Source organism: Malus sylvestris, chromosome 13, assembly GCF_916048215.2.
Source record: "Malus sylvestris chromosome 13, drMalSylv7.2, whole genome shotgun sequence".
In the NCBI taxonomy this organism is placed as follows: Eukaryota; Viridiplantae; Streptophyta; class Magnoliopsida; order Rosales; family Rosaceae; genus Malus; species Malus sylvestris.
In genome coordinates this window covers 13,920,175-13,947,852 of record NC_062272.1, presented here as the reverse complement: position 1 = coordinate 13,947,852, position 27,678 = coordinate 13,920,175, and the positions used below count along the sequence as shown (strand labels likewise).

Here is a 27,678-nt window from a genome sequence, read left to right as displayed (position 1 = left end):
TCGCACAAGGTTTTTCTTTACTGTATTGCATACCCTCAACATCGTAAGGTGCAATCTATTTATAATCAACTTCAAATTACATCAGGACTTTCAAAATCCTATTTACAAGGTATAATTCAAAATTCAAAAATAACAAACTATCACCTAAACACACGGTGGAAACTGATTACAACAACTTTGAAAAATGAAATAATAATAACAGAAAAGCTAGCCAATCAGAACTGCTGACCAAGTAAACAAACTCAAGAGTTTGTATTGGAAGAGGATTCACGACTCAGTCTTTCAAGTGAAAGGGGCAATTTTAGGTTAAGTCACCCAATGAGTAATTAGTTATCTAACTCGCCATTAGGAAAATCGAAATTGAGACCTCCACCTACAATTAGAGCTGAATACCATTGGACCACTGTGTAAGTTTGTGTTAGTGATAAAAACTCATTGATGTGTTTAAAATGGGTACCAAGAATAAAAACATTTGTAAAATGTAGTAATAATAAAATGTCAACCTTCCATGCAGATTGTACTTAAAACGTATTTACAAGTAGAGAAGAATATTGCTAAATACAAACGTCCTCAAACTTTACACGTGTATCTTGTTCCCAAAATCCTATCCATTCACAAACCACATGTATCCTCCAATCAAAATCTACCAATATCTAATTAAAAAAACAAAAAAGTTGAAGAAAAAAAAAATCGAAAACAAAGAAAAAGAGAGAAAAAGTGGAGATGCTTGCGAAGGAATCGGGGAGTTCGAACTTCGATCTTCCCGAGGAAGTGTTGGAAGTACTGCCGCCGGATCCTTTCGAGCAGCTCGATGTGGCCCGCAAAATCACGTCCCTTGCGCTCTCGACACGTGTCTCGGCCCTGGAATCAGAGTCGTCCGCTCTGCGCGAGAAGCTGGCCGAGAAGGACCGGCTCATAGCCGACCTCCAATCACAGGTGGAGTCCCTGGACGCCTCTCTCTCCGAATCCGCTGACAAGCTCGCCCTCGCGAACAAGGAGAAGGTCCGACCCGGCCCAAGAATCTCAACCCGGTTCAGTTTTCAGTGAATTCGTTGACTAAAGTTGACTTGGGTTCCGAAATTGCAGGAGGGATTGGTGAAGGAGAAGGCCGTACTCGCTAACACTGTGAGGAAGCTGAGCAGAGATGTCTCGAAGGTATAACACCAATTTGAAATTTCAGGTTGCGGAAGTTAAAACGGCGCCGTTTTTCTGTTAGACTAAGCTTGGTTTGCTAACGTGCGCAGCTGGAGGTGTTCAGAAAGACCCTTATGCGATCACTTGCAGAGGATGAAGAAAATCCTGTAAGCGATTTTATTTAATTACATTTTTGTTTTTAATTATTTTAATTAATTTGATATGTTGGATTGGATTTTGTGACGCAGAGTGGAGCTTCAGACGTTGTTGCTAAGCCTGCTAATACTGTACAAGCCGAAGAGCACTCGTCTTCAAAACCACATGATGGAGATGGAGGTTTGCTACCCGGAATCTTAATTTTCAGTTTTTCGTCGTAGTTTTGTTCATATCATTGTCGTAAAACACTGACATGTTTATGTTGTCAGACTATAAATTGCGGGAAAATATTAACCATTAGACTGTGAATGCATGTGTCCCCTTTGTTACCGTCTGCATATTTTGTTTTTGGCCAACTCCATATGCTTTATATCTTTTGGTTCTCTGCTTTGGCAATGTACAACGAAGCGATAATTTGACAGTAATTTCAGAAGGTGATGTCACATTTTCCACATTACCACCGTCGAGGTCATCTTCAGTCCAAAGCACGTTTTCTGGAGGAAGTACGTTTACCGAGGATCGCGACACAGATGGTACTGTTTGAATTAGGATCTTGGTCTCGAAAAAATGGCTTCAGTTAGGCTTTAAGTGAACAACTTTTTAACATGTCAAATTTAATCTTGTTGTATTTCTTGCGCTTTCTTTTTGCAATGGCAGCCTCAAGACCTCGCATAGCACACAGCCTCTTGCTAGCATCCCAAACTAGCACACCCCGGTTCACTCCCCCAGGTTCTCCTCCTATCTATTCTGCATCCACATCACCAACAAGAACATCGAAACCTGGGTCTCCAAAGCGACATTCCATGTCCTTCGCCACCTCAAGAGGCATGTTTGACAACAGATCATCTGTGCCCTCAAGCCATCACGGCTCTGAATCTGGTTAGCTCGAGAAACCTTCTGTAGAAATTGTTTAATCACAGTTCAAATAATTTTTGTTTTTAGGTAGGATATGGTGTATCCCTGCAACAATGTTAAATAGTTTGGTCACTGTTCGTGTATGGTTATTTGATTCTCGCTTATTCTGTTTCAGGAAGAACTAGGGTGGATGGGAAAGAATTTTTCCGCCAAGTCAGGTAAAGTCACTAATTAAGTTTTGAATTTGAATCTGGTGCGAAGGAACAAGTTACAGAAATTTACGCCTGAAAAATATTGAAATAGACGAAAAAGTGCATTTTGACTAGGTATGTCTGGTTGCTTGCTTCTCCAAAGTAATAACACAGAACAATCCCAAATCGCTAAGGTTGTTTTACGAACTTTAAATCAATTGAACCAGGTTTACAATTCATTCACCGCCATGATTCACATCTTACTACCGCTATTTCTAGTAGTTCTAACTTCCAAGTAACTGGCTGTGAGACTCTGAATGCTTATGAACCGTGCAAGGAATAAGCCTGATGCTTTGCCATCCCCATTTTATCTGTAACTAAATGAGGCAGTCATAAAGCATGGAACTGGTTCTCGAGTCTCGAATGCCACCTTTTAAGCAGTCACTTGTTTGATGAGCGGTTTGGTGCATTGTAGAAAATATTGAGGAAGTTCATTCTCACCGTGTGGTTTTGTATCTTTTTCTCCTGCAGGAGTCGTTTGTCTTACGAGCAGTTTGGTGCATTCCTGGCAAATGTTAAGGAACTAAACGGCCACAAGCAAACCAAAGAGGTATGCGCTTCCTTCCCTGAGTTCCTTGCATCCTCGCTCTCTCGCTCGGCGTTTGTTCCTTTTTATTTGATTTTTGTCCATTAACACTTGTTTGAGCGACTGTTCTGCAAAATTTCAGGAGACATTACAGAAGGCAGATGAGATATTTGGGCCAGATAACAAGGACCTATATGCTATTTTTGAAGGATTAATCAGTCGCAATATCCATTAAACTGACGGTTCGAGGCTTCTAAAGGCCGGTTTTACCACTTAAATCTGTTTATTTTTTTGCTGTAAATTAAATACGAATTAAACCGGTTTTACTATTCTTTGAACTCCCGCTACTTAACTGTATGAGTAGTAACTTCGACATTGTTGGAAAACAACTTGTTCTTGTTCCGAGTCCATCCTTGAAAATAAAGATAAAAATAAAAAAGATAATTCTCACTTTATTACCCTCAAGTATCGTGAAATTCGTACTTTGTTATTCTTAATTTTTTCTTTTTTGTCTCACTTTCATACCTAAACTTTGATTTTTCAAAGTGATGACTGGCATAACTTTGACTCACCCTTTTTGCCAAAAGCTGGCACTAGACATGGTGGCTTGGATTTACAAGAGAATCTCTCATCCGCGTGGCAAATGTGGTGGGTCAAAATTAAGCCACATCACTACTTAACAGAGAAGTTGACGGAATGACTAGTAGATATATTAAAGTGTAAAAAAAAATCAAAGTTTAGGTATGAAATTGAGACAAAACAAAAAAAAAAAAAAAGAAAAGAAAAGAAAAGAAAACTATAGGTAGCAAAGTGTAAATTTCACATTACTTAAGAGAAGTAAAGTGAGAATTACTTACATCAAAAAAAATTTATATGTGAATATCCAGTTTTTCTTCCATAGTACGCGTTAACGCTGAGCCCATTTAGGCCCACCCAAGGACTTAGGCCCAAGGAATCTTGAAAGGACCGGCCCGCGTGCTCACTCCGATCGGGACGAGAGAAGGGTTTCCTGACCAAGAAGAACACGTGGGCGCGTTGAACACGTGGGCATGTGGGCATAGGTCTCCAAGAATAGAAGTACTCGAGTGCTACTTGGACTGCTTGATGACATGCAAGCAACAACAAATACCTAGGATGGGACATAAAGGCAATCGGGGTTATGTTCGGCAAGGCAAGGCAAAGTAACCGAGGCTTGAGCAGGACGCTCGAGCTATCTGGGCCTTAAAAGTCTTGCCATTCGACCACTAATACGTCACTTCGTTGACAAAGGCCAGGTCGAGTGGGTGAAAAGTTGTTAGTAGGCTGGTACAAATCGTTGGCACATAAAATGCTGTTTTGAGAGGTATCTATGGGGAAAGGCTTATATAAAAGGGTAGAGACTTTCGTTGTGTGGGTTGGACGAATAAGAGATAATAGAGTGGATGCATTAGCCGAGTGCTATATAGTCTAGAAATCAATATATTGAGAGCAACACAATGCATTGATGGGTGAGTCACTTACATCTTTGAGTCCATTCAATCATAAATTCTTAGCCCACCTAAAATCATTTATTTAAGTTTTTTAACCTTATAATTTTGAGTGTCAACAATACGTATCACTAAGTAATTTGAAAAATTAACATATTTTTACAACAGTAAAAAAATTCAAAAAATGGTACCACTAAGTGAGACAAAGTCGGACTCTTGGAAAAGACTTTCTTCAGTACCAAACATAAACAACTTGATATTACTTGAATCAGAGTCCATCCGTTGGTTCCCTGAAGATTGGCTATTCACAAGTTCACAACGACAAGGAATGGCTTTTCACAAGTTCACAACGACAAGGAATGCTTTTGAAATTGCACTTTAGGTAATTAACGTAGTACATGTTTTTTTCATACAAATGACAGACGTGACGAGTTGATATAATTATGTAGACTATTTTGACAAAATAATGGTATTAGGAGGTGATTTCTTGTATTTCACTTGGGATAAAACATTATTAAGAGTTGATTTATTTTGTCATTATGAACTATGAGGGATAAGAGTGTAAGAGAATACATTGACACCTCATGCTGAGGTCAAATTAAGCACATTCTAAGCCGGTTATTAGGACAAACCCGACCCCAATAGATGAATAATAAACTTACAGAATTGTTAACAGTACTTCAAAAATCTTATTTGCACTTTAAACTTTCTATATCTTAAAAAAAAAAAAATACATTTATGAGAAGTTTGGTCCAGCCCACACACAGCAGTCTGCTGAATACTCCCCCACGTTTCAGACCGTTGATTGTTAATTTTTGCCACGTGGCAAAGACCCAGAAAACGTGTAACTGTAGTAGTTGGGGAATCTCCATAGCCATACGTGCTTGCAAGCAAAGCCTTTCACAAACATGCTAAATTTACACGTTGCTATTTCTACATATTTTAGACAGATCAGATAGACTGGATTATGAAGCTAACGTTGTGCCAATAACAAATAAAAGCCGATTTTTATGCATGGCTGAATTGTCCAGAAATGCAGGAATATTTAGAGGGAAAAATCATGGCAGCCACTATTTTCCATTTCTCTCTCTCTCTCTTGGTTTTCTCTCTCTAGGTTTCTGCGTGTGTGGTGTGTCGTTCCTTTGGCTTCTGAAACCTTCAGTGGCTCTCTTTGGTTTGTGGCGGCCTCTGAAAATTCATGGAAGATGCCCCAGAATCTGAACCAGAAACTTCTTCATGGTAATCACCTCCGTGCCTGCTTTTCAGATCATAGCTTCGGGTTTGGCGGCTTTTGTCTCTAAGCAGTAAGCAGTCAATCTTTCAAACTTTCATCATGCAATGGTAAAAATTTTCATTTCCTGTTAGTAATATGAACGTATGACCTAGGAGGCTGCATTTACTTGTCACATTGCATTCATTAGGGTAAAATACGATTCATTCCTCCTTGCAGACAAATTGAAATGCAACTTGCGTGTAGAAACTTTTCTTGAAGTTGTTTTTATAATACAAACGATAATTTTCTTTAAACTAACTTAACTTGCATAGATTAGCACATCTGTTCTAACCAATGTGACTACGCTCATGTCTGCATCATTTTTTGTTTTAAATGAGATATCTTTGTGTATGTGTCCAACTATGGTTTGTTTCTTACATGTGAGGATCCAAGCATTATCGTTTTGCCGGTACATTTTTCATTTACACTACGGTTTTGTTGGTTTACAATGTCGCTTTGGATTTTTGTGTGTTTTCGGATTTTATTTGTTTTGCTTGAATATTCCTGTTTCTCAAGAGATGATGTTTCAACGGTTCTTGTCTAATCCATACACAAATGATTTGTTTGATTCTATATACGTACCTTGAGATATTTCTTTATGCATGTGTCATATTTTGTGGCCCTTCTCTTCCCGTTTTCCTCCCCACATGGATGGTCGGAACTAGTACTACATCATCTTGGTTTGGCTGAATTTGCTCTTTAGGCTCTCTAACGCTGTTGGATTTTGTCATATTCTCTGTTCTTTGCTGACACAAAGCTTCGTATGGGCAGCAATGGTTCCCGCGAAACGGCCAAAGAAAATCAAGAAGCGCAGGCTACAACACCTTCTGCTCACGGAGGATCAAGAAGAGCACGAGCTGGATTCTCCGACTCTTTTTCAAGTCAAGGTAACAACTTTGTTTTCCTATTCTTCTAATAATTTTTATTGCATATATATAGCAATGTGGTACTAATTCTGTCGGGATTTTTGTCATATAGACTTGAGATCATTCAACTTGGATGAGGATGTCTCAGTACATGAGCTCTCTTCGAGAGGAGTTTCTGAGGATGAGTACTGCCCGAGAAGCTTAGGATCCGGAGCATCTTCTCCTATGACCAGCACTTCAGACTCGGATGGACGAGGCAGCCGCACTGCTACTTCAGACTCCGATCCAAGAGCCAACTATCAATGGCGCGGTTTCTTTCGTATTTTGAAAAAAGGACCCCAATATCCCTTCCCAACCTTCCCTCCTAAAGGCGCTCAGAAACCAAAACTCACCAGAAGGAAAAGCAAAAAAATAGACTTTATTCCACAGATCAACTCTCCTACTCTGAGGTCTTTCGATGCTGACTTCTGCCGCTTCAAATCTTCCTGGAAGAATTACTCACTCTTGGAGCTGGAAGCCGCAACCAACAACTTCAGCCACGGTGTGTACTCACATTTCTTCATAGAATTACATTGCATACGTCATATTTCACGATAATTCCGTTCTTTCAGAAAGGTTGTCACTGTCTTATATGCCGATAACATTTTGCTGTTTGTCCTTCTTGAAGAGAATTTGATTGGAGAGGGAGGCTATGCTGAAGTTTACAAGGGAACATTGGAAGATGGGCAGATTGTCGCGATCAAACGCCTGACTCGGGGTTCTCAAGAAGAAATGACTGCAGACTTCTTATCTGAGCTTGGTGTCATAGTTCATGTTGACCATCCCAATATTGCAAAGTTGATTGGATATGGGGTTGAAGGAGGGATGCATCTTGTTCTTCATTTGTCTCCCCATGGGAGCCTATCGTCTATACTTTACGGTTTGTTTATCACCGCGAATCTTATAAACACGAGAATTTATTTCAAACTTACAAATAAGTGACTCAATGATTTTGCTTCTTTGTGTCGTGTTTTCTAGGACCGAGAGAGAATTTGGATTGGGACATCAGATATAAAGTCGCTTTTGGTACGGCTAAGGGCCTTCTGTATCTTCATGAGGGGTGTCAGAGGAGAATTATCCACAAAGATATTAAGGCTTCTAATATTTTGCTGGCAGAGGATTTTGAGCCTCAGGTACACTCTCATTGATCAATTGCTATGATGGATTATTGAAAAGCTGCATTGCGTTAATAATTCTCTGTTACCCCGATTTGAATCCAGATATCTGATTTTGGGCTTGCAAAATGGCTACCAGATTCATGGACTCACCATGTTGTATCGAAATTCGAAGGCACATTTGGGTTTGTTAATCCAAAATCTTTAGATTTTTGCTTTTGTACTAAAATTTTGTTTTCTCTCGATCGTTTGACATATCTTCAACACCGAATCATGACAGATATCTTCCTCCCGAGTTTTTCATGCACGGCATAGTAGATGAAAAAACCGATGTCTATGCTTACGGGGTGCTACTATTAGAGCTCATCACCGGCAGGCAAGCGTTGGATAGCTCACATAAAAGCCTTGTCATGTGGGTACGTTCTCTTATGTATACAGTATACCCGGTTGTTTCTTGTTTAATTTTTGTAGGCAGTAAGTAGTATATATTTTGAAACATTACTTTTCAGGCCAAACCTTTGCTCTCTATGAATAACATCAAAGAGATAGTTGATCCATGCCTCGGCGATGCCTATGACTTGAAAGAAATGAAACGTCTTGCGCTAACTGCTTCATTCTGCATACACCAGTCTTCAATGAATCGACCACAAATGAGTCAGGCACGTCTTTTATTTCTAACCATGACTGCTCACAAGTTTATCATTTTACAGTGCCTACAAGTGATGACTTAATTAACAAGTTTATGTCGCGTATTCTGATTTGGTTTTAAATCCACTGCAGATTGTCCAAATTTTAGAAGGCGATGAAACCAGTTTGGAGTACGCTACAAAATATCACAAGTCTAAACTTCAAAGGACTTATTCGGAGGAGCTCTTGGATGCAGATGAGTACAACTCGACCAAGTATTTAAGTGACAGGGATAAACAACTGGAGTTTATCTTAGGCACTTCTAGTTCTAATGAGGCATAAACTTTTGAGACAGTTTCGGAAGCAGAAAACGATCAGCCTACGAGAGAAGGAACAGCAGACGACGTTGATGGAGATGTTAATGTACGTGCCTTGTTAATTACTTGTAATCTGTTACCATGAATGTAATCGAAATTCGAAACGACTGTGGAATGAAAGAAAAGCAAGAGGGAGAGGTGATTACTTTGTGAGCATCTATGTACAGCTGCTGGAAGAAGTGAGCAGGTGATTTCTCATGAAGGGTTAAACTTACAAGTTTAATTTGATTCAAGTTCCTTTCTTCTGAATAGTGCCAATAGTGTTTGGGAAAATGATTCAACTTTCTTTCTTCTCAACTTCTCATCGTTACACATGTAACCTTTACTAAAAGGAAATTCAATAATGTTAAGAGGTACCAAATTTCGTTAACAAATGATGTTGCAATGTGGTTGAGCTTCGTAGTAGGCTGGATTTTACGTCAATCAGACACCGTTATGTTATTTGGTAAGTAAATATTTAACTATATAATATAGGATTTTTGACTAAACTGATATAAAATAATATCAATTACATATTAATCATTTATCGATGACGTAATATAAAATTAGATCATTCATAAACTAGAGACTGAGCTCGTTTGGATGTGCTTTTAAAATGACTCAAAGCGCTTTTGGTGAAAATCTTTTTGGAAACAATCCTTAGTAAAAATGCTAATAAATCCTAAAAAAACACTTAAAGTGCTTCCTGGAAGAAGCACATAACTAGTGATTCTTGTAGAAAGCACTTAAAGTGCTTTTGGAACCTCATAACATTTTCTCTAAAAACGCTTTTAATCATTTTAAAAACACATCCAAACGAGCCCCAGATCATTTCATCAACTAGAGACTGAAATTAAATCATTTCAACCAAAAAGTCCTATAATATATATGGCAAGTAAATAAAAAAAAATATATGGCAGGTAAGATCTACTCATTACATTAATTATTAACTTCACCAATTAATAGACTTGCCACCTAAATGAGATTAGAAAATATGGTCCATCTACTTACTCATAAAATTATTTATTTAAGTAACCTAATCACTACGTGGCTACGATTCTTGATAAAATTATAAAATTAAATAATTAAATACTCTAATCATTACTTAGCAACAATTGTTGATCAATGAATATAGACTTCGTTTGTTAAGCTAGATAACACACCGAATATGACTAATTATTTGTCCGACGGTTAACTGTTGTTACACATTTACATCTAATGGTTACTTATTTTTTCAAGATTAAAAGAGATTCTAAGTTCGATTTTTGAATTTTTTGAAATAAAATTTCAACTTTTATCTCGAAAACAAAAAAGTAGTAGAAGACATGTAACAGTGAAGTAAAAATCAAGATGAAAAAGACTTGGCGCCACGGTTAGTTAACAACAGCAGCAGCCACCGCAGTGCACTGAGATTTGAGATTAGGATTAGGATTATTCCAAAACAACAAACAAATTCAGTTGACAATTTGACATTGACACATTCTCTCTGCATCGGAGAGATTTTGAGAAAATCTGACCCAGCTCTGATGACTAGGGTTTGCCTTCACCTCCTCCTCCTCCTCTTCTTCTTCCTGCTCTCAATCTGCTCCACCTCCTCCTCCTCCTCCTCTGCTTCCCGCACCTTCACCGTCAATCCGTCCAAAGTCAAACAGATCTCATGGAACCCTAGGTCTCTATCTTCCCCTTCTCTCTCTAAAATTAAAATTTTCTTCTTTTTCTTCTTTTTTTGTTTTTTTTGTTTTTGGCGATTGGAAGTGGATTGATGTGATTGAATGATCAATTGCAGAGCTTTCGTGTACGAAGGCTTGCTGACGGACGCCGAGTGCGATCACTTGATCTCCATCGTGAGCTTTCCATTTTGCGCATTTCGATTCTGATTTTTTTCTTTCACGCTTTTGTCATTGTGTTTGATTTTGTTGTTGCGAATAGGCGAAATCGGAACTCAAGAGATCCGCCGTCGCCGATAACTTGTCCGGTCAGAGCAAGCTCAGCGAGGTGCGGACCAGCTCCGGCATGTTCATTCCCAAGGCCAAGGTCTGCCTTTTTGCTATCCATTACTCATCATTTCTAATTATTTGCCACTTGCCATTCAATTTTATGTTTTTAGCCCAAAATGCATTGATTGCATTATAAATGTGGATGTTCGATTGTTCGCAGATAATAATTGGTCACAAATCCGGTTGCAAGTCGCCGCAATTAATGTATGTATGATGTTTTTGACGATTTAAATTCATTGTGTAGGATCCTATTGTTGCTGGTATTGAGGACAAGCTTTCAACATGGACATTTCTTCCAAAAGGTAAACCCTTTGCAGAAGAATACTGTTTGTATTGTTCTTTTCTTATCACCTTCAACAGGTAGTTAACCTTGAATAATACAATTAATATCCACAGTCATACCTTGTCGATTCGAAAATCAGGGATCAAAATTGTTGTCCTTTTATTGAGGTCCTCATGTGTTGCATTGACGGGGCCATATATCTAGATTCTAGCAGCACGACCTGTTTCTCTTCTCTCTTTGCTTATAATTGGATGTTTTGATGTTCTGATGAAGAAGATTGAAGTGAAAACTGAGTGTAATTCAGGGAAGATAATCAAAATACGACAAGCATAACTTTTGGTATAGATAGAAAAATTGTTATAGCTGCTGAATTCGGTGAACATGGGAAATGCTAACTCGAATGTATGGCGAGCCATGTTGGTAAGATTTCAGAGGTTGTCTATTCTTCCAGTATAAAAAACTGAGCATTGAAAATATAGGATTGATAAAGAAAAATTGATGTGATGAAATTAAAAAAAAAAAAAAAACCAGTTCGTTTTTGGGGCAAGCTTACATGTGATTTGTGTTTCTCGCCTCTCAGAAAATGGAGAAGACATACAAGTATTGAGGTATGAGCCTGGGCAGAAATATGAACCACACTACGATTACTTTGTCGACAAGGTCAATATTGCCAGGGGTGGACACCGCATAGCAACTGTACTGATGTATCTTACTGATGTGGCCAAAGGTGGTGAAACCGTGTTCCCTGAAGCAGAGGTTAGCTAAACTATTCACCTCCTGCGTTCTATAATTTCTATTGAGCTAACTCGAGCACCATTGAACAGATTAGTGTTACCAGAATTTCTATTTGGTAGTTCTCTGCCAACATAGAAAATAATCTTCATTCTGATGATTTCCCTGGCCGCCCTTGGATTGGTAATATTGGCATGACTGACATGCTTGTTCATCTGCATTGGCTTGTTCTATGTCGCATTTGAATGAGCAGAACCCTTGCCATTGCTTATAGTTATTTCAACAACTGTCTATTATAGAAATCATGAAAAACTAGAAGGATACCGAGCCGCAGAAAGTAAGATAAAAAATGTCAGTAGTTTTGTTATTTGGTTGGGTAGTAGATATAAAGAGGTTTTTAGTTAGTGTTGTTAATAGTTATTTTTGTAAACCACTCTGGCTGCAGATACCTTTACGCCGTAAGGCTGCAGAAATAGATCACAGTCTCTCTGAGTGTGCAAAGAAAGGAATTGCAGGTAAGCTCTCTATAAAATTATAAATCAATACAGCTTTTATCAAAATATAGAAATTGTTGAAAAAGTTGATGTTTTCTGTTGTTTTCTCACTTCACCTTGGAAATATTCAGTGAAACCACAACGTGGAGATGCCCTTCTTTTCTTCAGTCTCACCCCACATGCTGTTCCAGACCCGAACAGTCTCCATGCCGGTTGCCCAGTGATTGAAGGTGAGAAATGGTCAGCAACAAAGTGGATTCATGTTGACTCATTTGACAAGAACTTGGATGCCAGTGGGGACTGTGGAGATCTGAATGAGAGTTGTGAGAGATGGGCTGCCCTTGGGGAATGCACCAAGAACCAAGAGTATATGGTTGGAACTCCTGAGCTTCCTGGCTACTGTAGGAGGAGTTGTAAGGTATGTTAGAATTCACTTCATGATTTCCATGTGGAGCATCCTTTGGAGGCTTTCTGTTCCTGTTGTGTTCATTCATTACTTTTTTGGTCGATTGTAATTTTATTTTTATTACAAGTACTTTACAGACGTATATAGCTGAATTGACCCATTACTTGGGTAGCAACTCTGTCCGTCTTTGCTAATTATATTGGTTAAAACTGTACCCTTGCTTTTTGAAACGAAATTCGGCAATAGAAACCCACCAAAAGAAATGTGGCCATGTATATACTTGAGACCTGAAATAATGATTTGAGTAATTACACACTGTTTATAATCTAGCTGGTTGCTTGGAGTATTGTGCTATGTTTATGTTTATAATTTTTCACGGTTCGACTATCCTCTTCTCCGTTAGGAATCATTAGTTGTAACATCTTCCATGTCACTCTCCATATGCTTGAAGTTTGAGAACTGAGACATATGCACAAGCGCATGGCTATTTATGTGCGTTATTGCGCGTTTCATGAGAAAAAGAGATGCAAGTTCTCAATTATTTTACTGCTGATGGTGTGATGAAAGATTTAAGAGTTTTCTTTGATAGTACATATATATTAGATTTAAGGGGAAGAGTGTATAGGATACACGTATACACCAGATCATAGTAGAATTTTCACTGGGACCAAGCAGCCCAGATTTTAGTGGTGTCACGCATTGATTTTCTTGTAATTTTGTTAGCCACACAAATTAACGTATGTACTTTCCTATATGTGTTTGATTGGGGGTTGAAATCGTCGCATGTCATGATGTCTGCAAATTGGAAGGACCTCACTTGGATTCCCAACAAGGTCAGAAGGGGAGGCCCCTCCCCCAAGTAAGAGTGGTGGTCCTTAATCCTTTGCATGTCTGTCCTACCATTAGGTCATTTTGGCAGCTTCCGATGCATGCTGTGATTTGGTAATTCATAGCAAAAGCATGGCACACACATGCATCAGATGTTTGTGATCCAGCATCCCCATCCCCAGTTCTCAAATATTCGAGAATTGAGGTTGTAAACAAACGGAATTTTTTAGTATGTGCCGGTGTATACCGTACACCAACATTTGTAGCCGTTGGGTTCTAATTATTGGATTCTTAGTTGCACATTCAACGCTTCATTTATCTGGTGCCTCCATATTAGATTTATTGGTAAACTGATTTTGGGCGCCAGTAATAAGACATTTGAATAGGATGGAAAGAAAGAAAGGTGCTTAATTGCTAGTTGTGGAATGATGGTGATGCTAATGATTCCGTATCTTATTGCTTGGGGTGGTCAAGTTTCCAGAAGCTAACGCACGTCGGACAATGCATTAACGACTAAAAGTCACCCTCTCGCACGTGAACAACTAACCTTTTGGGTTTTGCAATGTCCAAGCATATCAATGGAGCACAAATAGCTACATCCTTTGAAGCATTAAACAACTAGTAGGATATGTTCCCTTTATCTATAGGAATATATAAGAATATGTTTCCACCCATATAGTACAATTTTCATTACCAATTATTGAAAAAAAGAAGAAAAGAACAGGAAGACACCTTACTTTGTCTTTTTGAGGGGAAAAAGTGACCCTTCTTGTTACAAAACACAATTGATTTGGGTGCGTGGAATTTCAAGATTTTCCTATATTGGGTATTGTTTATTGCACCAAGAAATAAACAAATCATTTTTCTTTTAAATGCAAGCGACATCATGTGCATCAAATATAACTTCGGTACAAGCGTGAGTAATTTAAATTACTTAAGTTATAAGTCTTGAGAAATAAACAAACATTCATCAAATATGACATGAAGTCTTTATTTTTTTAAGAAAACTAATGAAAAGAGCTTGAAAAGTTTTTGTTTTAATAAAAAAATCATGTTATAATTTTTGTTTAATGATTAGTACAATGCCCATATTAAAGTAGTCCAACTAAAAATGGCTCAACTATAATAAATTATGATTTGTGATTTTACCCTTAACTTTTTTAGGTTGAGTTCTAGATTTTCGTCATTAATGGAGTTTATCGTTGTTTTGCAGACCTTCTTCTTTTTCTTTGAAATAAAAATATAGACCCTTATGCTATTTAATTTATATTTTGTATTATTTCGTTGAAATGTGATTGTCATTATTATTCATAATGTATTCGAGGTATTGTTTTTCAATTTTTCTTCGTCAGTGGAAATAAACACACTATTTCTTAAATGTAAGCTAGAAAATAAATAGTGAAATTTACTGTATTTGGATTCAAAGTAAAATAAGCATCCTACTTCTTAAATATAATCAACTGATGCTTGAAAGAAAAGAAACAGTTAAAGGTTAAAACATAGACTGTTTCTAAAATCTAAGTCATTGTTTCTTAAATTTAAGTCATTGTTGCTGAAATTTAAGTCACCGTATTTGGATTTTGGTTCTTGTCTTTCCATATACAGTGTTTGTTTGTGCACAGACAAAACAAACACTGTGTCAGAATTTTTTTCCAGAAACAGTATTATGTTTTGGGCTCTCTAGAAACAGTTTTATGTTTTTGTTCTTTTTTTTTTCCAGACATTTTTTCGCCAGTTTCTGCCATTAAACTTCTTTGAACTTGTTTAGGCGGCTTTGTTCTAATGAATGCTTCATTTTTTCAACTTTGATTTGGTTGTTTTTGAAATGGGGGAATTCGATTTGATAAGAAGACAGGAAGTTATTATGGCGGTTTCGTGCTGGGTTGAAGTTGGTGAAGAATCAGGACAATATCAAATCATTTAGGCGTATTTACGAAAATGTAGATTTGTAGCGGGTTTGGCTTGTAAGTTTTACTTGTGGACAATAGTTTTGAATGATTTTTTATTAAACTTTGAGCCATTTTGGTTAAATAACATTTTGAGATGGTTTTTGGTTAAATATTTGTTGGCCCAAACCCTTTTCATTAAAGCTCTTTTTTTTTTTTTTTTTTTTGGTTTATTGGAGAGCTTATGACATGAAGTTTGGATGGTACATTTAACAACTTCAAGTCTTGAAGATGAGGTGATGTTGCCAAAACCTACTTAACCATTTTGGCAAATGATAATTCTGCCACGTGAGATATTGGGATGGTCATTTGTTTAGTTGGGGATTATTCTAATAATTATCTTTGCTCGAAGTGGGTAAACAAACAAGGGAAAATCCTTAACAATTTGGCTCTTGTTTACTTCCAACCAGCACAACCGCTAACTTTTTATTTGTAATAGTATGTAATACTGCCACTTAGTAATATGGTTTATTAGTATTTATTTTTATTTGTAAGTAATATGTTTTAGGTTCAATTCTCGCCAAATGAGAATTTGAATCATATTATTGTATCTCCATTGTGAGGTTAAGTTCACCTCCTCCGCTTAGTGTTGTGTTGAATATTTTTTGTTCTCGCAATTTTTTTTATTAAAAATAGTATGTAATATTGAGTGATACAAAATAAATGATTGAAATTGAAAACAAAAGATTTAATGAGATGTGGAAATCAAATCTTAATGAATATTTTTTTTTTTTTTTTTTGTAAAATTCGAATAAAATTGGACCTGTTGGTAGAGCCAAACTCGATGAAGTCGATTGACTGCAAAAATTATACACAAACAAATCTAACTCGAATGAACTCAAGCCCTAATAAACCTAAATGATCCTAAACTCGATTGACCTTCCAACTCGTCTGTGTTGCACCCTACACTTTATAATCTCGTGATTTCATTTTTCAATTAAAAGATTATAACCAATTTTATTTTTGTTTACTAGGGCTGAGGTTCTTAAAGCCCAAAAGATCAAATGGGTTAAGGCCTGTTTAAAAAATTTGATTCAGTTTACACTTTTTAAGCGTAATTTGAACTGAACCACATCGTTTTCAACTAAAAACAACTTAGACATGAAATAAATCAATCGTCATTGTGAAGTCTCGATCCACACAAATCCTTCTCCATTTTAAGGTCATTTTTTTTAAACAACCCTAGGGTTTATTTACCTAATAAAACCCAAATACTTTAAAACGATGTGGCAAAAAGCAACGTGGGACTTGAAAGACATTATCAGCTGTGGATTCTCACATCCACCACTTTGAAAAATGAAGAACAAAATTACAAGAAAATCAAAGAAAGAGGGAGGACGTGTGTGATAATAATAAATTTAAATATATAATGGAGGGCAACTGGTGGGGTTTGTGATTCTATGAGAAAAATACTAAAAACCAGAGCACACATCCAGATAGAGATAGAAACCAGAAAGGGGGTCAAATACCCCAAAGCAAGCAGCTTTTGGATTTTGTTTTTTCACATTGAATTCACAAACCCTTTTTCTGGCTTTCCCAAAATTTTATAACTTTATAGTCTCTGATTTGTGAAATAATTCCTCAAGATCTGCAATTCAAGGCACAAGCTTTTCTCTGCTGGCTCTCTTTCTCTTACTCTGTCTGTGTGGAGAGGAACAAAAGAAAAGACATGGAGGTGGGGCAGATGCAGAGACAGTGGGTTGACTACACAAAATCCTTGTTCCTGGAGGTAGAAGCAACAGAAAAAAAATGTGAAATTTAAGCATAAATCACAGATGGGGTTGTTTTGATTTTGTTGTTTTTGCTTGTTTTGTTCCTGATGTTTTTATATTTTGGAATTTTTTTTATTGGTTGGGTGAGAGAAGGGGTTTCTGGATGGTCAGTTTTTGCAGCTCCAACAGCTGCAGGATGAGAGCAACCCAGATTTTGTTGTTGAAGTGGTGTCTCTTTTCTTTGAAGATTCTGAGAAGCTTCTCAATGATCTCACCAGAGCTCTGTAAGAATCCAGGATCTTTCTTTTCACTATCTTTTTGTCTCTGGGATTGGATTGGACTGGACTGGACTGGATTGATTTGTGTGGTGCTCATACTTTGCTATGGATACTTTTTAGGAGTGCATGATTTCCCTTTTTTTGTTTGCACAGAGAACAACCAACTGTAGACTTCAAAAGGGTTGATGCCCACGTTCACCAGTTCAAGGGTAGTAGCTCCAGGTACACTTAAATGTTGCTTCTCTTTTTGCCTACTATGAAAAAAAACATGAAATAAAGTAGCAAAAGTTGGTTATTTATTTTTAGTTTCTCAGTTGATTTCATAGTTTGAACTCCTGGTTTTACGATTTAGAACCCCTATTTTTGTAGCTACTTGGACAATTTGCATTTTCTTCAAACTGAGATAAATCCAATTTATACACCCTTGGATAGGTTAAACTTCAGGAAGAGAATTTCGCACTTCCCTCTTCTCCCTCTGGACTCCTTCCTTTCGATTGAATAATTGAAAGAGAATCAAGGGACAGAAGAAAGGACAGAAGGAGAAAACGGGGGTGTGATCATTATTCATTACCGTAAACTTAATCTAGTTTAGATATAGGGACATAGGTTTGAGAGCTAATTGCTCTTCATGTTTAGCTGAATGTTGTTTGATGAGAGTTTTTGTGGTTGACAGTATTGGTGCTCAGAGAGTTAAAAATGCCTGCATTGCTTTCCGCAATTTCTGCGAGGAAAAGAACACTGAAGGGTGATTTTACTTTACTCTATACTATTATTTTTTCATTTAATTCTTTCTTAATCAGCTCCCGAAGCTGTGAGGTCTTGAACCATGAAAACTGAAAGACTTCTTGTTAGCAGGTGTGTTAGATGTGTTCAACAAGTAAAGCATGAGTACTACCTCGTGAAGAGCAAGCTTGAAACTCTCTTCGCGGTGAGTAGAATTGTATAGACACTTGATGTTGCTTATTAATATAACTTATAATTTTTCCATTTACTTAATTTTTTTTTTCCAAAATTAAATATTGTTGATGATTGCAGTTGGAGCAACAAATTATGGCAGCTGGTGGGTCGATTCCTATGTTGGAATTGAATTTCTAAGCCTACAATTGTGAAAAGAAAACAAGAAGGTTGGGGTGGTTGGAGAGATCTCGTCGCACAAGTATTGTATAACACCTCTCTTAATTGATTGAAAATTCTCTTCACTAATGAATTTGTGCTTGTATGAATATTATGAGGAGTAGTTTTTCCATCTGGTGCCACTTCTTGATGAACCTTTAACCTTTTTATTTATGAAAAGGTGTTTCCCATCCAGTTTTATCTGGCGACATGCTTCATTGATTAATTACTTTACCCTGTTCATATACATGGGTCGTTGTGATTGAACTGCGGCTGTGCAAATGGATCCCAAGTTTTGTACCGGACTAGGGTTTTGATCATTAGAAATCTCCAGCCTGCAGTTTCTGCTTTGTGGAACCTTTGCAATGACTCAAGTTTGTGTTGGCTGGTCTCGTATTAGGGAAATGATTTTTACACTCTCTTTATTCTCTTGCACTCCCCTTCTTATTTCTGGCCATGCGATTGAATAAATCGAGGTGAATCGAGGACATAAACAAGCTGGGAAGTACGTTAGGAGAAAGGGCGCGCGGAAATAATTTCCTTTGTACTATTATTAGTAGGATTTCATGGCTACCGTGGGTATCACTCCTTAGTTGTCATCCATGCTAGCAGAGATTAAACAAATGATCATGCAGTCTTGTTTAGTAAATCCATATTATAAAATAGATGTGAAAGATTTGGTTCTTTGAAGCTTTAATTGTCAATCTTGATCTGCTTTGCTGGCCATTTGTTTGCTTGTAAAACGTGCTTCTCTCTTCAAATTCTTTCTTTAAGGAAAGGAGAATCTATGAGAAAGGGTCAATGATCACCGCTGCTGGACAATAACAATTTGTTCCTTTTAACAAAATTATCCTTGTTTGTTTTCTCAGAATAAAGAAGAAAAGGGAAGATTATATCCATATTAAGTTTTTTTTGGTTATGCATTATAACTTACGTGAAACCGGGATATAACGTTTCTCTTCCTTTCTCACATTGATATACACCATTTTCTTCTTTTCTCACATGTTGCGTGATGTGTGAGAAAGGAAGAGAAGCGATGGACCCCCATTGCAGAGAATTATCACTCCTTGTAGCGGGCGGTTAAATTGAGCTTTGACGCAAAAAGGGATAAAACTTCCAACGTTTGCAGGCTTGAGATGGTGATATTGTAGTTACTATCAAATATGATCTAGCAGGTTAGCCCCTGTGCAGGTATAATAAATCAAAGAACAATTTACCTTGTTACACAAATAAGGCCAAGAACAATTCCAATGGCATTTTCCGATTTTGTATTCAATGTTTTTTACCAAAGTCCTAAAAGACGCTAGGTGCTAGTTGAGCGACGGAATGGGGTCTATCACCTAGACGGATTTAAGCAAACTATTTTATTTTTTTTAACAAACAATATTATTTATACTAAGGAAAGGTGTGGGAATGGGCTAAGCTTCATAATGAGCTAGTAATAATGTGGTTCAAATTCTCTTTTGGCGAGAATCGAATTCAAAACATCTCACTTACCAGTGAAAAGGAATATCACAAAACCGTAGAACTAAGTGGCTTAAGCAAACTCATTTTATAAAGTATAAATAAGTGCATATTTATACTTAAAAATATATAAGTGTATTGGGATACATAAACCTTTTTTATTTTAATTTTATTATTATTAAGGGGACGGGAAGAATTTGAAACTATTACAATAATATAGGGAAGAGGGGAGTTTCGAACTGTAATGTTGGGTAGAAACCCAACACCCTATCCACTAGGATATTGGACCACATGCAAAATTGAGATACATAAATTGAAAAATAGAATGATATATAGATTAGAAAGTTTTAGAACATATTGAAACATGGGGAATCATATATAATGAGTGTTCATTCAAGTATTCAATAATTATCTTACAAGTTATTAAAATAAATAAAATGCAAAATTAAAGTATCTATTTTCTATCTAGGTGAGAGTTGCGAGATAAGTGAGTGTCTAGGCGCTCTACTCTACTTTTTTTCGTACAATATAACTCATACAAATTTCTACGTCTTACGCTGCGGTCTCGGTTTGATTCGGCGGTTTACGCCAGAATTTTACTTGTTCTTCAAAACTACCCAGTATAGCTGACTGGTTTGAATCGCTAAGCCGGTCTACAAAAAGATTGTAATAGGCCTGAGGATTTACACTGTCCAATACCCTGACCAGTTTCCGTTGATTTTCGTCAATCAAAAGCTGTCCATCTCTGGATTCAACACCTTCGGCATAAACCTTGATGGGCTTCGCTTGGAAGGTTTGATTCAGACGGGAATCACCAGCTAGGAGAACTGCACCAAGAATTTCCCCCAAGAAAGTTTGCTGCAGCAGAATATAACATATGAGAAGTGAGAAAGTAAGTTGTCAGACTGTAAATCTAGACCGTTAATCAGGTGGATTGTTGCCCGAATGTGCAAGTCTGGCAGTACAAGTCCGGCAAAAGAACATTACCCATTAAACCAGTACAGACATATAGAAAAACAATGCATGAGTCAGGCATATATGGTCTTAGACAAGAAGCTTAGTTACCATGTGATGATATCTATGGTGCAATTGCTGCAACCGGTAGAGCCTTGACAGCAACCGCCGGACAAAAAGGGCCTCGGGTGTCTTCTTCTTCCGGCGCATCCGTTCTAAGATTTTGGAAAACGAACCAACTTCGCGTTGGATGCCGAGGGGAATGAGTGTGATGTTAAGTGAGGACTCAAACACTGCCTTTGCAGCCAAAGGGTCAAGAAACATATTGAACTCCGCATATTCATTGGAAGGAATAGTAAACACATTTCCTTTGTCCTTGTCATTGCTGCTGATATGCCCTCCAACAATATACACATCCTGCAATTAGCAAACATTGGCATCATTGCTGCAAATATTGACGTGATAAAATTACTTTAGTCTAAAGAATGATTATCAATTGCACTGTTCAAATAAATAGTGATTTGGGGTGAATTTCAACTTATTTACATAACTGCCGCTAATCTTGATGCACACGTGTTGATGATTGTGGGAAGGGAAGAACGATGGTAAATATGACAAAGTTCAAGGAACTTACCTGTATTAAAGAGACGGTGTTCTTTTTGGACGAGATCATCTTAGCTAAATTGGTCAAGGGTCCATTGGTCAATATGGTAATCTTGGATCCGGGTTCCAGTGTTTTCACCAGAGTCTCACAAACCTCCAATGCCAGTGGTTGTCTGAGCTCAGGGTGATCTGTATCCTTCGGGGCTCCGTGTTCTAAAGAATTTTCTGTTGTATACCTGGTAAAAAGTACTTATGATTTCAGTCTCGGTCTATCTAAAGAAACACACGATTTTTCCTAGAGTATCGCTACACTCACCAAATTCGCTTACCAAGTTCTGTTCACTACCCAAATTTGGGTCCACTTTTAACCTCATTAGATACTGACATGTATACTGACACAATATTTGATGAATGACCGAAAAGTAATACCTTCGTAGGCTTCGTGGCAAATCACGAGCAAGGCCGTAGAGAGTGTCTGAGTCCAGCAATCCACCGTTGCCATGAGGGATGGCCTGTTGGTATTTGCAGCCTCCAACAGCAGGGAAAATTGGATCAGACTGGTTCGTAGCAAATACATCTCCAAGACCTACAGGGATGTCATCACGGCCCATCATATGCAGCAAGTCATAAATCACATCTATTGTTGCAGCATTTGCCCAGCCTGTTGGGCTCACTATTATTGCCTGGAACCACACACAAACAGGTTTTGCTCATAGTATGGAAATCAATGACAAATTAAGCTGCTCTTTTAAGTTTTTTTTGGGCCAATATAATGTTCCGAAAAAGTGGGGGGTTTTTCGAAAATAAGCCCCTTTATTCACGCTTTAAACATTAGTAGTTGCTGGCGACTAAACTAGTTAAGTTACAAAAAGAGAAGAAGCAAAAAACTACCTTGAGATTAATCACTTGAATAGGTACTTTGAGGAGGTAGAAGAGAGCTGCAAAGTCTCCAGCGCTCATATCCATGTCAAAGACAACAGGTTTACCAAGTTTTTTGTTTCCAAATTCTGGTTTATATGTCACTTCCTTGTAAAATGGAAATTGTGTAGTTAAATTGAATCTCCCTTTCTGTTTGGGGTTGTTCAGAACCTGCAAAACCAATTGGAAAAGAGTTGACATTTTGTCGAAAACTTTCAACCAAAAAAAAAAAAAAAAATGATTGAGAAAAGGAACTTTTACTGGGGTTAATTACCTCCAGGAAGCTTACGAAGAATTCTCTGTTAAGTGGGCTTTGAGGGTCCTGATTTGGTTTGGCTTTTGTAGCAACAAGCACAGACACAGCCTCTGATCCTGTTACTTCATCTGTATAACCATCCTGTTGGATTGTGTCGAAATTGGAAGTTAATCACCATTTCACGAAAATCATATGTGAACATGAGAGTTGTTGTTAATTAAATGAATATAGGAAAGAAAATTATAGCTTACCCTTAATCTAAACACTCTTAAGATTTTAAAACAAAATCAAGTTTATAAAGATTATAACATAGGCAAGCAAATTTTTCTCTAGTGCAGTTATCTGCATTTTTTTAGAACGTGGATATATCATCAATAAACTTCACTGCACTTTACCTTAAATGAGAATTGTGTTAGTTAAACTTATAACCACTAAGCATCTCCAAGAGATGCAGTAAAACAAACCAAAACTCTTTTTTAAATAGCCAAACTAAAAAATTCATCTCTAAGAGATTTTGTAAAAGAGTCACTATTATATAAAAATAACTAGTCACTCTTCAAATTTAGAGAGCAATTATTCACTTTCTACATATTACATAAGTAATAAAACTCAAGGGTGGACCCTGGAGCATAAAAAGAAGAGAGAGAAGGTTTTTCTAGAAAACGAATGGGCTGGGTTTGAATTGTTAATAATAAATTATTCAAAGTCTGTTAAAATAGAGAGTGTTGGTTGAGATAAAAAGTTAAACTGAGTAGTTAAAATAGTGTTTTGACACTATTCACTTACTAGTCTAACAAAAAATTAGAGTTTCTCTTGGAGATGCTGTAAGGCCTCATTTAGTTTCTATAATTGGATTGAATGAAGAAATCGACGCCAAATTCCAAATCTTGTCCAAGTTATAAAGAAGATGGATTAGTCATGAAAATAACAAATTTCTTCGAATCCTCACAAAATGATTGGTCTCAGAAGGATAGTTTCCTTCATGGCTAATCTCTATCTTCTACCTTGGACAAAAACTTAGAAGTTGGCACCCATTTCTTCATTCAACAAACATTAAATCTAGTGAATTTATCCAATCCAATTCAATCCCATACGCCAAATGAGGAATAGGAGATTATATTTTGGAAGCTGTAAACTGGAAGGCAAGTTACCCTGCATTTCCCTTTGCCATTCTCCCCAATGCAAAATGGATCTCTTAGTCCCTTTTGAACATGACCACTATGCACACCATTTTTGTCTAAGTTGAACTTTGGAACTTTGAGGCCATCAAAGCAAGGATTAGAGCCATCAGTTACTCCATAAGGTTCATTTGAAGTAATCACAGTTATATTCATATACTCCATTTCCGCAAATTCATTTTCTCCATTAGGGTTATTCAAGTTGTTTCGCATGATTGATACCGCCACACCAGCTGTAAATGAATCCCACATGAAATAGCTCTGAAAATAGTCACATTGTATCATATCAGATCATTTGATTCATTAAAAATAGATACAAATTGTGTTAAACACAGAAAAATCTAATAATCGTGGATGTACCGTGTAGAATTGTTTGTCAAACCAAGTATCACAAGCCATTTTCAAGGACTGGAAGACATATTGTGCCTCATATGTGTTCTGGCTCTTCTCAAGGGCCTCAAAGAAGTTTTGACTAATGGGAATGGTGTTTGTTGCATCCAGAGGAACAAGGGTGACTGGAATCCCAGAATGTATTACCTGAAATATATATTAATTTCGTTGTCAAAAAATGCGACCACTTACAAATCTGGAAAATGTTCTCTTCTCAAAGTGTCAAACAACATAAGTATTAGACTAGAGTGTGAATCTGAACCATTAACCAAGTTAGTTATTGCCCGAATGTGTGAATCTGATCACAATAATTCGTCTACTATACATACTATATAAATGTTCTCTTGTCAAACGGCTCGGCAACATAAGATGTTTATGTTGTTAGACTATGAATTTGAACCATTGGTTATGTTGACGGCCATTTGCTAAAATGTGAGGTCCAAATTCACCGTCTGACAATGATTTTGCGGCCGAAAAAATATATTGAACTGTAGTACAACCTGGTATGCAGCAAAGGGATCACCAAGGAAATTGAACTCAGCATAAGGATTACTTGTGTAGTCTGTGAAGACATTGCCAGGATCACCACACTGCCGAGGAACACACGACGTAGAATTTTCCGGGCAACAACCAGTAGGGTTTTTCGATCTCACACCACCACCCATGACATAAATGTGCTCAATATTCTTCTTTAGGTGTGGATTGTTCATAAGGAAAAGGGCAAAGTTTGTGTGTGCTCCTATCAGAAATACAGTAATGGGACCTGCAGATATGTTGTCAATCATCACTTGCTGAGCAGTAGGTTGTCGAAAGGGAGTATATCTCCTGCTCCCCTAATTTCATTTACGAAAAAGAAAAGAAAAAAAGAAAAATTCCTGAGCAAAATATAGAATTAATGTAACACCAAAAATGAACAAAGGAAACAGTTCTTCACTTGTTCATGTATGAATTTGTCAGACAAGCTATCATGTAACACCATTACTATAGTACTGTTCTTCCATAACCATAACACTATAATTGTTATCAACTAGTCATATTATATCGATACTATCTTTATATGTTGTTGATATATATCTATATCCTTTATATGTTGACGATAAATATCAGTATGTTAAGAGCCTCAGAGAGTCTTTATGTGATATAAATAAAGTATCGGTATGTTGTTGATATTGTTGATTTAGTACAGTAATATAATGCTCATCAGAATTTCTCCCTATTAGCTTAAATGTAGAACTGTTTTTATTTTCAACGTGAAGCCACTTGGGTCACTATATTTCAAGCCAAATATTTAACTTTGAGAAATGATTGTTAAGCGCCATTTTTTTAGCTCATTCACTTCATTCTATATTAGAAAAATAATTTTAAATAGGTATATGCAGAAGAAGAAAAATGGTTTAAGAAACAAGGAGTAACACCACTTCGCAACAAGTTCTACAAGACAGACTCAAAGTGAAGAAAAAAGAAGCAGAGAAATATATAAGAAAAATACAGCTTAAAATTACTGTCTTTACATTATTTTTACCTGGGGGAGGAAAGATTTTCTGAGGCCAAAATTAGAATCAATATCCAACCGACCTCTAGCACCTACAGGAATGGCTTGTCTATATCTGCATCCTCCTGCTGTCGTAGTCCCCTGAAGTTAATTATTTTTAAAAGTAATATAAATTGGTGTCAATAAACATGAATTTTACATGATTAATTAAGCATAATTATGATTTATATATGAATTTAGATATATATAATTTGTTCATGCCTGTTCAATAATTGGAAGATATCCACCGACATTTGGCAAAATTGTACCATCTTCTTTGATCCCACCTTCACCACCCACTCCAACTGCCACGTCATCACGCCCCATCATGTATAAAATGTCATAGATTTGATGCACAGCATGCCCAGGATTGGTCCAAGCATTTGCATTTACAGTCACTGCCTGTGGTAAAACAAATCTACAGTGCTATAACTACCAAAGTTACAGGAAACAACAATGATTTATTTATTTATTTTTACTTTGTTCAATAAAAAACTTTTCTGATTTGTGTAGAAAGAGACACTAATTTAGGTGCAAGGAGTGGAAACTGTAGGAATATATTTTTAGTGATTCACTTTTACATAAAGGAAATAATAAAAGTTGTTACATGTCGTTTGACCAAAAATATTATTTTTTTAATTAATTACACATATTTTCAAACACAGAATCCATTCAACTATATGAATCATTTGACTCGGTCCTCAAGGACTCATAATGGAATCAACTATAACTTTTGCTAAAGCCATTAAAAAGAAAAAAACAAGTTCTGCATCTTCAAAGCCAATTATATGAATTAAATCAACAACATTAGTTCGACTAGTTAAGCTGGTGATCATCACTTGCTTAGATTTATAAGGCAAGAAATGAATATAATATTATATATGTATATATATTTTATTGCTTATATAATATCATTCATATATATATATACATGCATGCCTGCATGCATGCATGCATATATGCATACATATACAGTTAATTATTCTCTGGATACATCGAAGAGACGTGTAGAGAGCTCTAAGCATTTGCAGATTTGGAAAGCTTAGCTTTGACAAACCCAACTTATAGCCTTGAGTACTTTTTGGCCAAAAAAATTTGGAGCATGAATGAACAAAAACAATTGATGATCATGGATATTGGATGATGAACTCACCTCCAACTCAAACTCTGATCTGTTAAGCTTCAAGATGTACAAGAGACCGAATAAATCATCGGTATCAACATCTGTATCGAAAAGAATCCGGTGAGGCCTGCCTTCCACAGTCCGCAAATTGGTAGCTCCAATCACAACTAATACTGATCCCACAACAACTAGCATCTGCACTAACCAATCAAAACGTTTCTGCTTCTGCAACAACATTTCTGTTTCTTAATTTCAAACCAAACCCAGAAATATTTTTCCCTCCAAACTACAAAGATATGATACTTTAATACTGGTTGGAGCTAATCCTGCAACTTAACTATGGGAAGAGATTTACAGAATCAGAGAGATACTGGTCGAGAGAGTTTTAGAAATATTAATGATGAAAGTATATATGTATGGGATGGAACACACGTCACACACGCCGGAGGCACGTGACGAACGAGAAGTGTTAGAATAGTCTTTAATTAATTTGGAATCGTCTTCGTAATTATTGTATGTATTATCAAAATATAATTTCTTATTATAATTAGTATAAGATTCTTACTGATTTTATGTAACCCTATATGTATTATAATATTTTGCACGAATTAAATTTCTTACTGATTTTATGTAACCTTATATGTATTATAATATTTTGCATGAATTAGAAAAAATAATCATATCTATACATAGTATCACTCGTCTAGATTTTCTCATGTACTAGGGTTCTTAGGTTATCTCTAACTGAAGGGTTCAGAGGGCCAGATGGTCGAAAATAGCTCGAAAACCGTCTACAACCGAGGACTAG

General features: G+C 36.8%; 5 protein-coding genes across 11 annotated transcripts; 4 read left to right on the top strand and 1 right to left on the bottom strand.

Annotated features, from left to right (window-relative positions):
- The first annotated feature begins 660 nt into the window (after positions 1–660).
- On the top strand, positions 661–3,377 carry LOC126597177 (uncharacterized protein At4g15545). 4 transcript variants are annotated; one of them, XM_050263948.1, is made up of 9 exons: positions 662–1,002; positions 1,087–1,155; positions 1,245–1,301; positions 1,383–1,470; positions 1,725–1,823; positions 1,948–2,169; positions 2,321–2,363; positions 2,868–2,946; positions 3,065–3,377. In XM_050263948.1, exons 1-9 carry the CDS (start codon positions 724–726, stop codon positions 3,155–3,157), a joined length of 1,029 nt encoding a protein of 342 aa, XP_050119905.1. In that variant the 5' UTR covers positions 662–723; the 3' UTR covers positions 3,158–3,377. The 4 variants fall into 4 exon arrangements, 3 of the variants coding, with proteins under 3 accessions (XP_050119905.1, XP_050119903.1, XP_050119904.1); XM_050263946.1 differs by having other exon boundaries at positions 1,713–1,823; XM_050263947.1 differs by having other exon boundaries at positions 663–1,002; positions 1,722–1,823.
- A 2,060-nt stretch (positions 3,378–5,437) lies between these two features.
- LOC126596486 (receptor-like cytosolic serine/threonine-protein kinase RBK2) lies at positions 5,438–8,958 on the top strand. 2 transcript variants are annotated; one of them, XM_050263086.1, is made up of 9 exons: positions 5,438–5,692; positions 6,433–6,548; positions 6,640–7,068; positions 7,195–7,446; positions 7,545–7,699; positions 7,787–7,866; positions 7,962–8,097; positions 8,191–8,340; positions 8,462–8,958. In XM_050263086.1, exons 1-9 carry the CDS (start codon positions 5,625–5,627, stop codon positions 8,648–8,650), a joined length of 1,575 nt encoding a protein of 524 aa, XP_050119043.1. In that variant the 5' UTR covers positions 5,438–5,624; the 3' UTR covers positions 8,651–8,958. The 2 variants fall into 2 exon arrangements, with proteins under 2 accessions (XP_050119043.1, XP_050119044.1); XM_050263087.1 differs by having other exon boundaries at positions 5,654–5,729.
- A 1,087-nt stretch (positions 8,959–10,045) lies between these two features.
- On the top strand, positions 10,046–12,790 carry LOC126596487 (probable prolyl 4-hydroxylase 4). The gene is made up of 7 exons (XM_050263089.1): positions 10,046–10,333; positions 10,451–10,508; positions 10,594–10,698; positions 10,906–10,963; positions 11,525–11,700; positions 12,122–12,191; positions 12,302–12,790. Exons 1-7 carry the CDS (start codon positions 10,191–10,193, stop codon positions 12,595–12,597), a joined length of 906 nt encoding a protein of 301 aa, XP_050119046.1. The 5' UTR covers positions 10,046–10,190; the 3' UTR covers positions 12,598–12,790.
- A 3,830-nt stretch (positions 12,791–16,620) lies between these two features.
- LOC126596488 (histidine-containing phosphotransfer protein 1-like) lies at positions 16,621–18,648 on the top strand. The gene is made up of 7 exons (XM_050263090.1): positions 16,621–16,833; positions 16,937–17,079; positions 17,216–17,346; positions 17,494–17,562; positions 18,014–18,085; positions 18,196–18,268; positions 18,376–18,648. The coding sequence occupies exons 2-7, from the start codon at positions 17,020–17,022 to the stop codon at positions 18,433–18,435; spliced, it is 465 nt and encodes a 154-aa protein (XP_050119047.1). The 5' UTR covers positions 16,621–16,833; positions 16,937–17,019; the 3' UTR covers positions 18,436–18,648.
- A 1,624-nt stretch (positions 18,649–20,272) lies between these two features.
- LOC126595612 (nucleoside hydrolase 3-like) lies at positions 20,273–27,241 on the bottom strand. 3 transcript variants are annotated; one of them, XM_050261891.1, is made up of 12 exons: positions 26,901–27,241; positions 25,970–26,149; positions 25,739–25,849; positions 24,717–25,049; positions 24,187–24,363; positions 23,800–24,087; positions 22,667–22,789; positions 22,366–22,563; positions 21,904–22,157; positions 21,506–21,710; positions 20,983–21,288; positions 20,273–20,775 (listed from the first exon to the last, which is right to left on the bottom strand). In XM_050261891.1, exons 1-12 carry the CDS (start codon positions 27,105–27,107, stop codon positions 20,470–20,472), a joined length of 2,688 nt encoding a protein of 895 aa, XP_050117848.1. In that variant the 5' UTR covers positions 27,108–27,241; the 3' UTR covers positions 20,273–20,469. The 3 variants fall into 3 exon arrangements, with proteins under 3 accessions (XP_050117848.1, XP_050117849.1, XP_050117850.1); XM_050261892.1 differs by having other exon boundaries at positions 25,970–26,165; positions 26,901–27,038; XM_050261893.1 differs by lacking the exons at positions 25,970–26,149; positions 26,901–27,241 and having other exon boundaries at positions 24,717–24,979; positions 25,739–25,852.
- Positions 27,242–27,678: the final 437 nt, after the last annotated feature.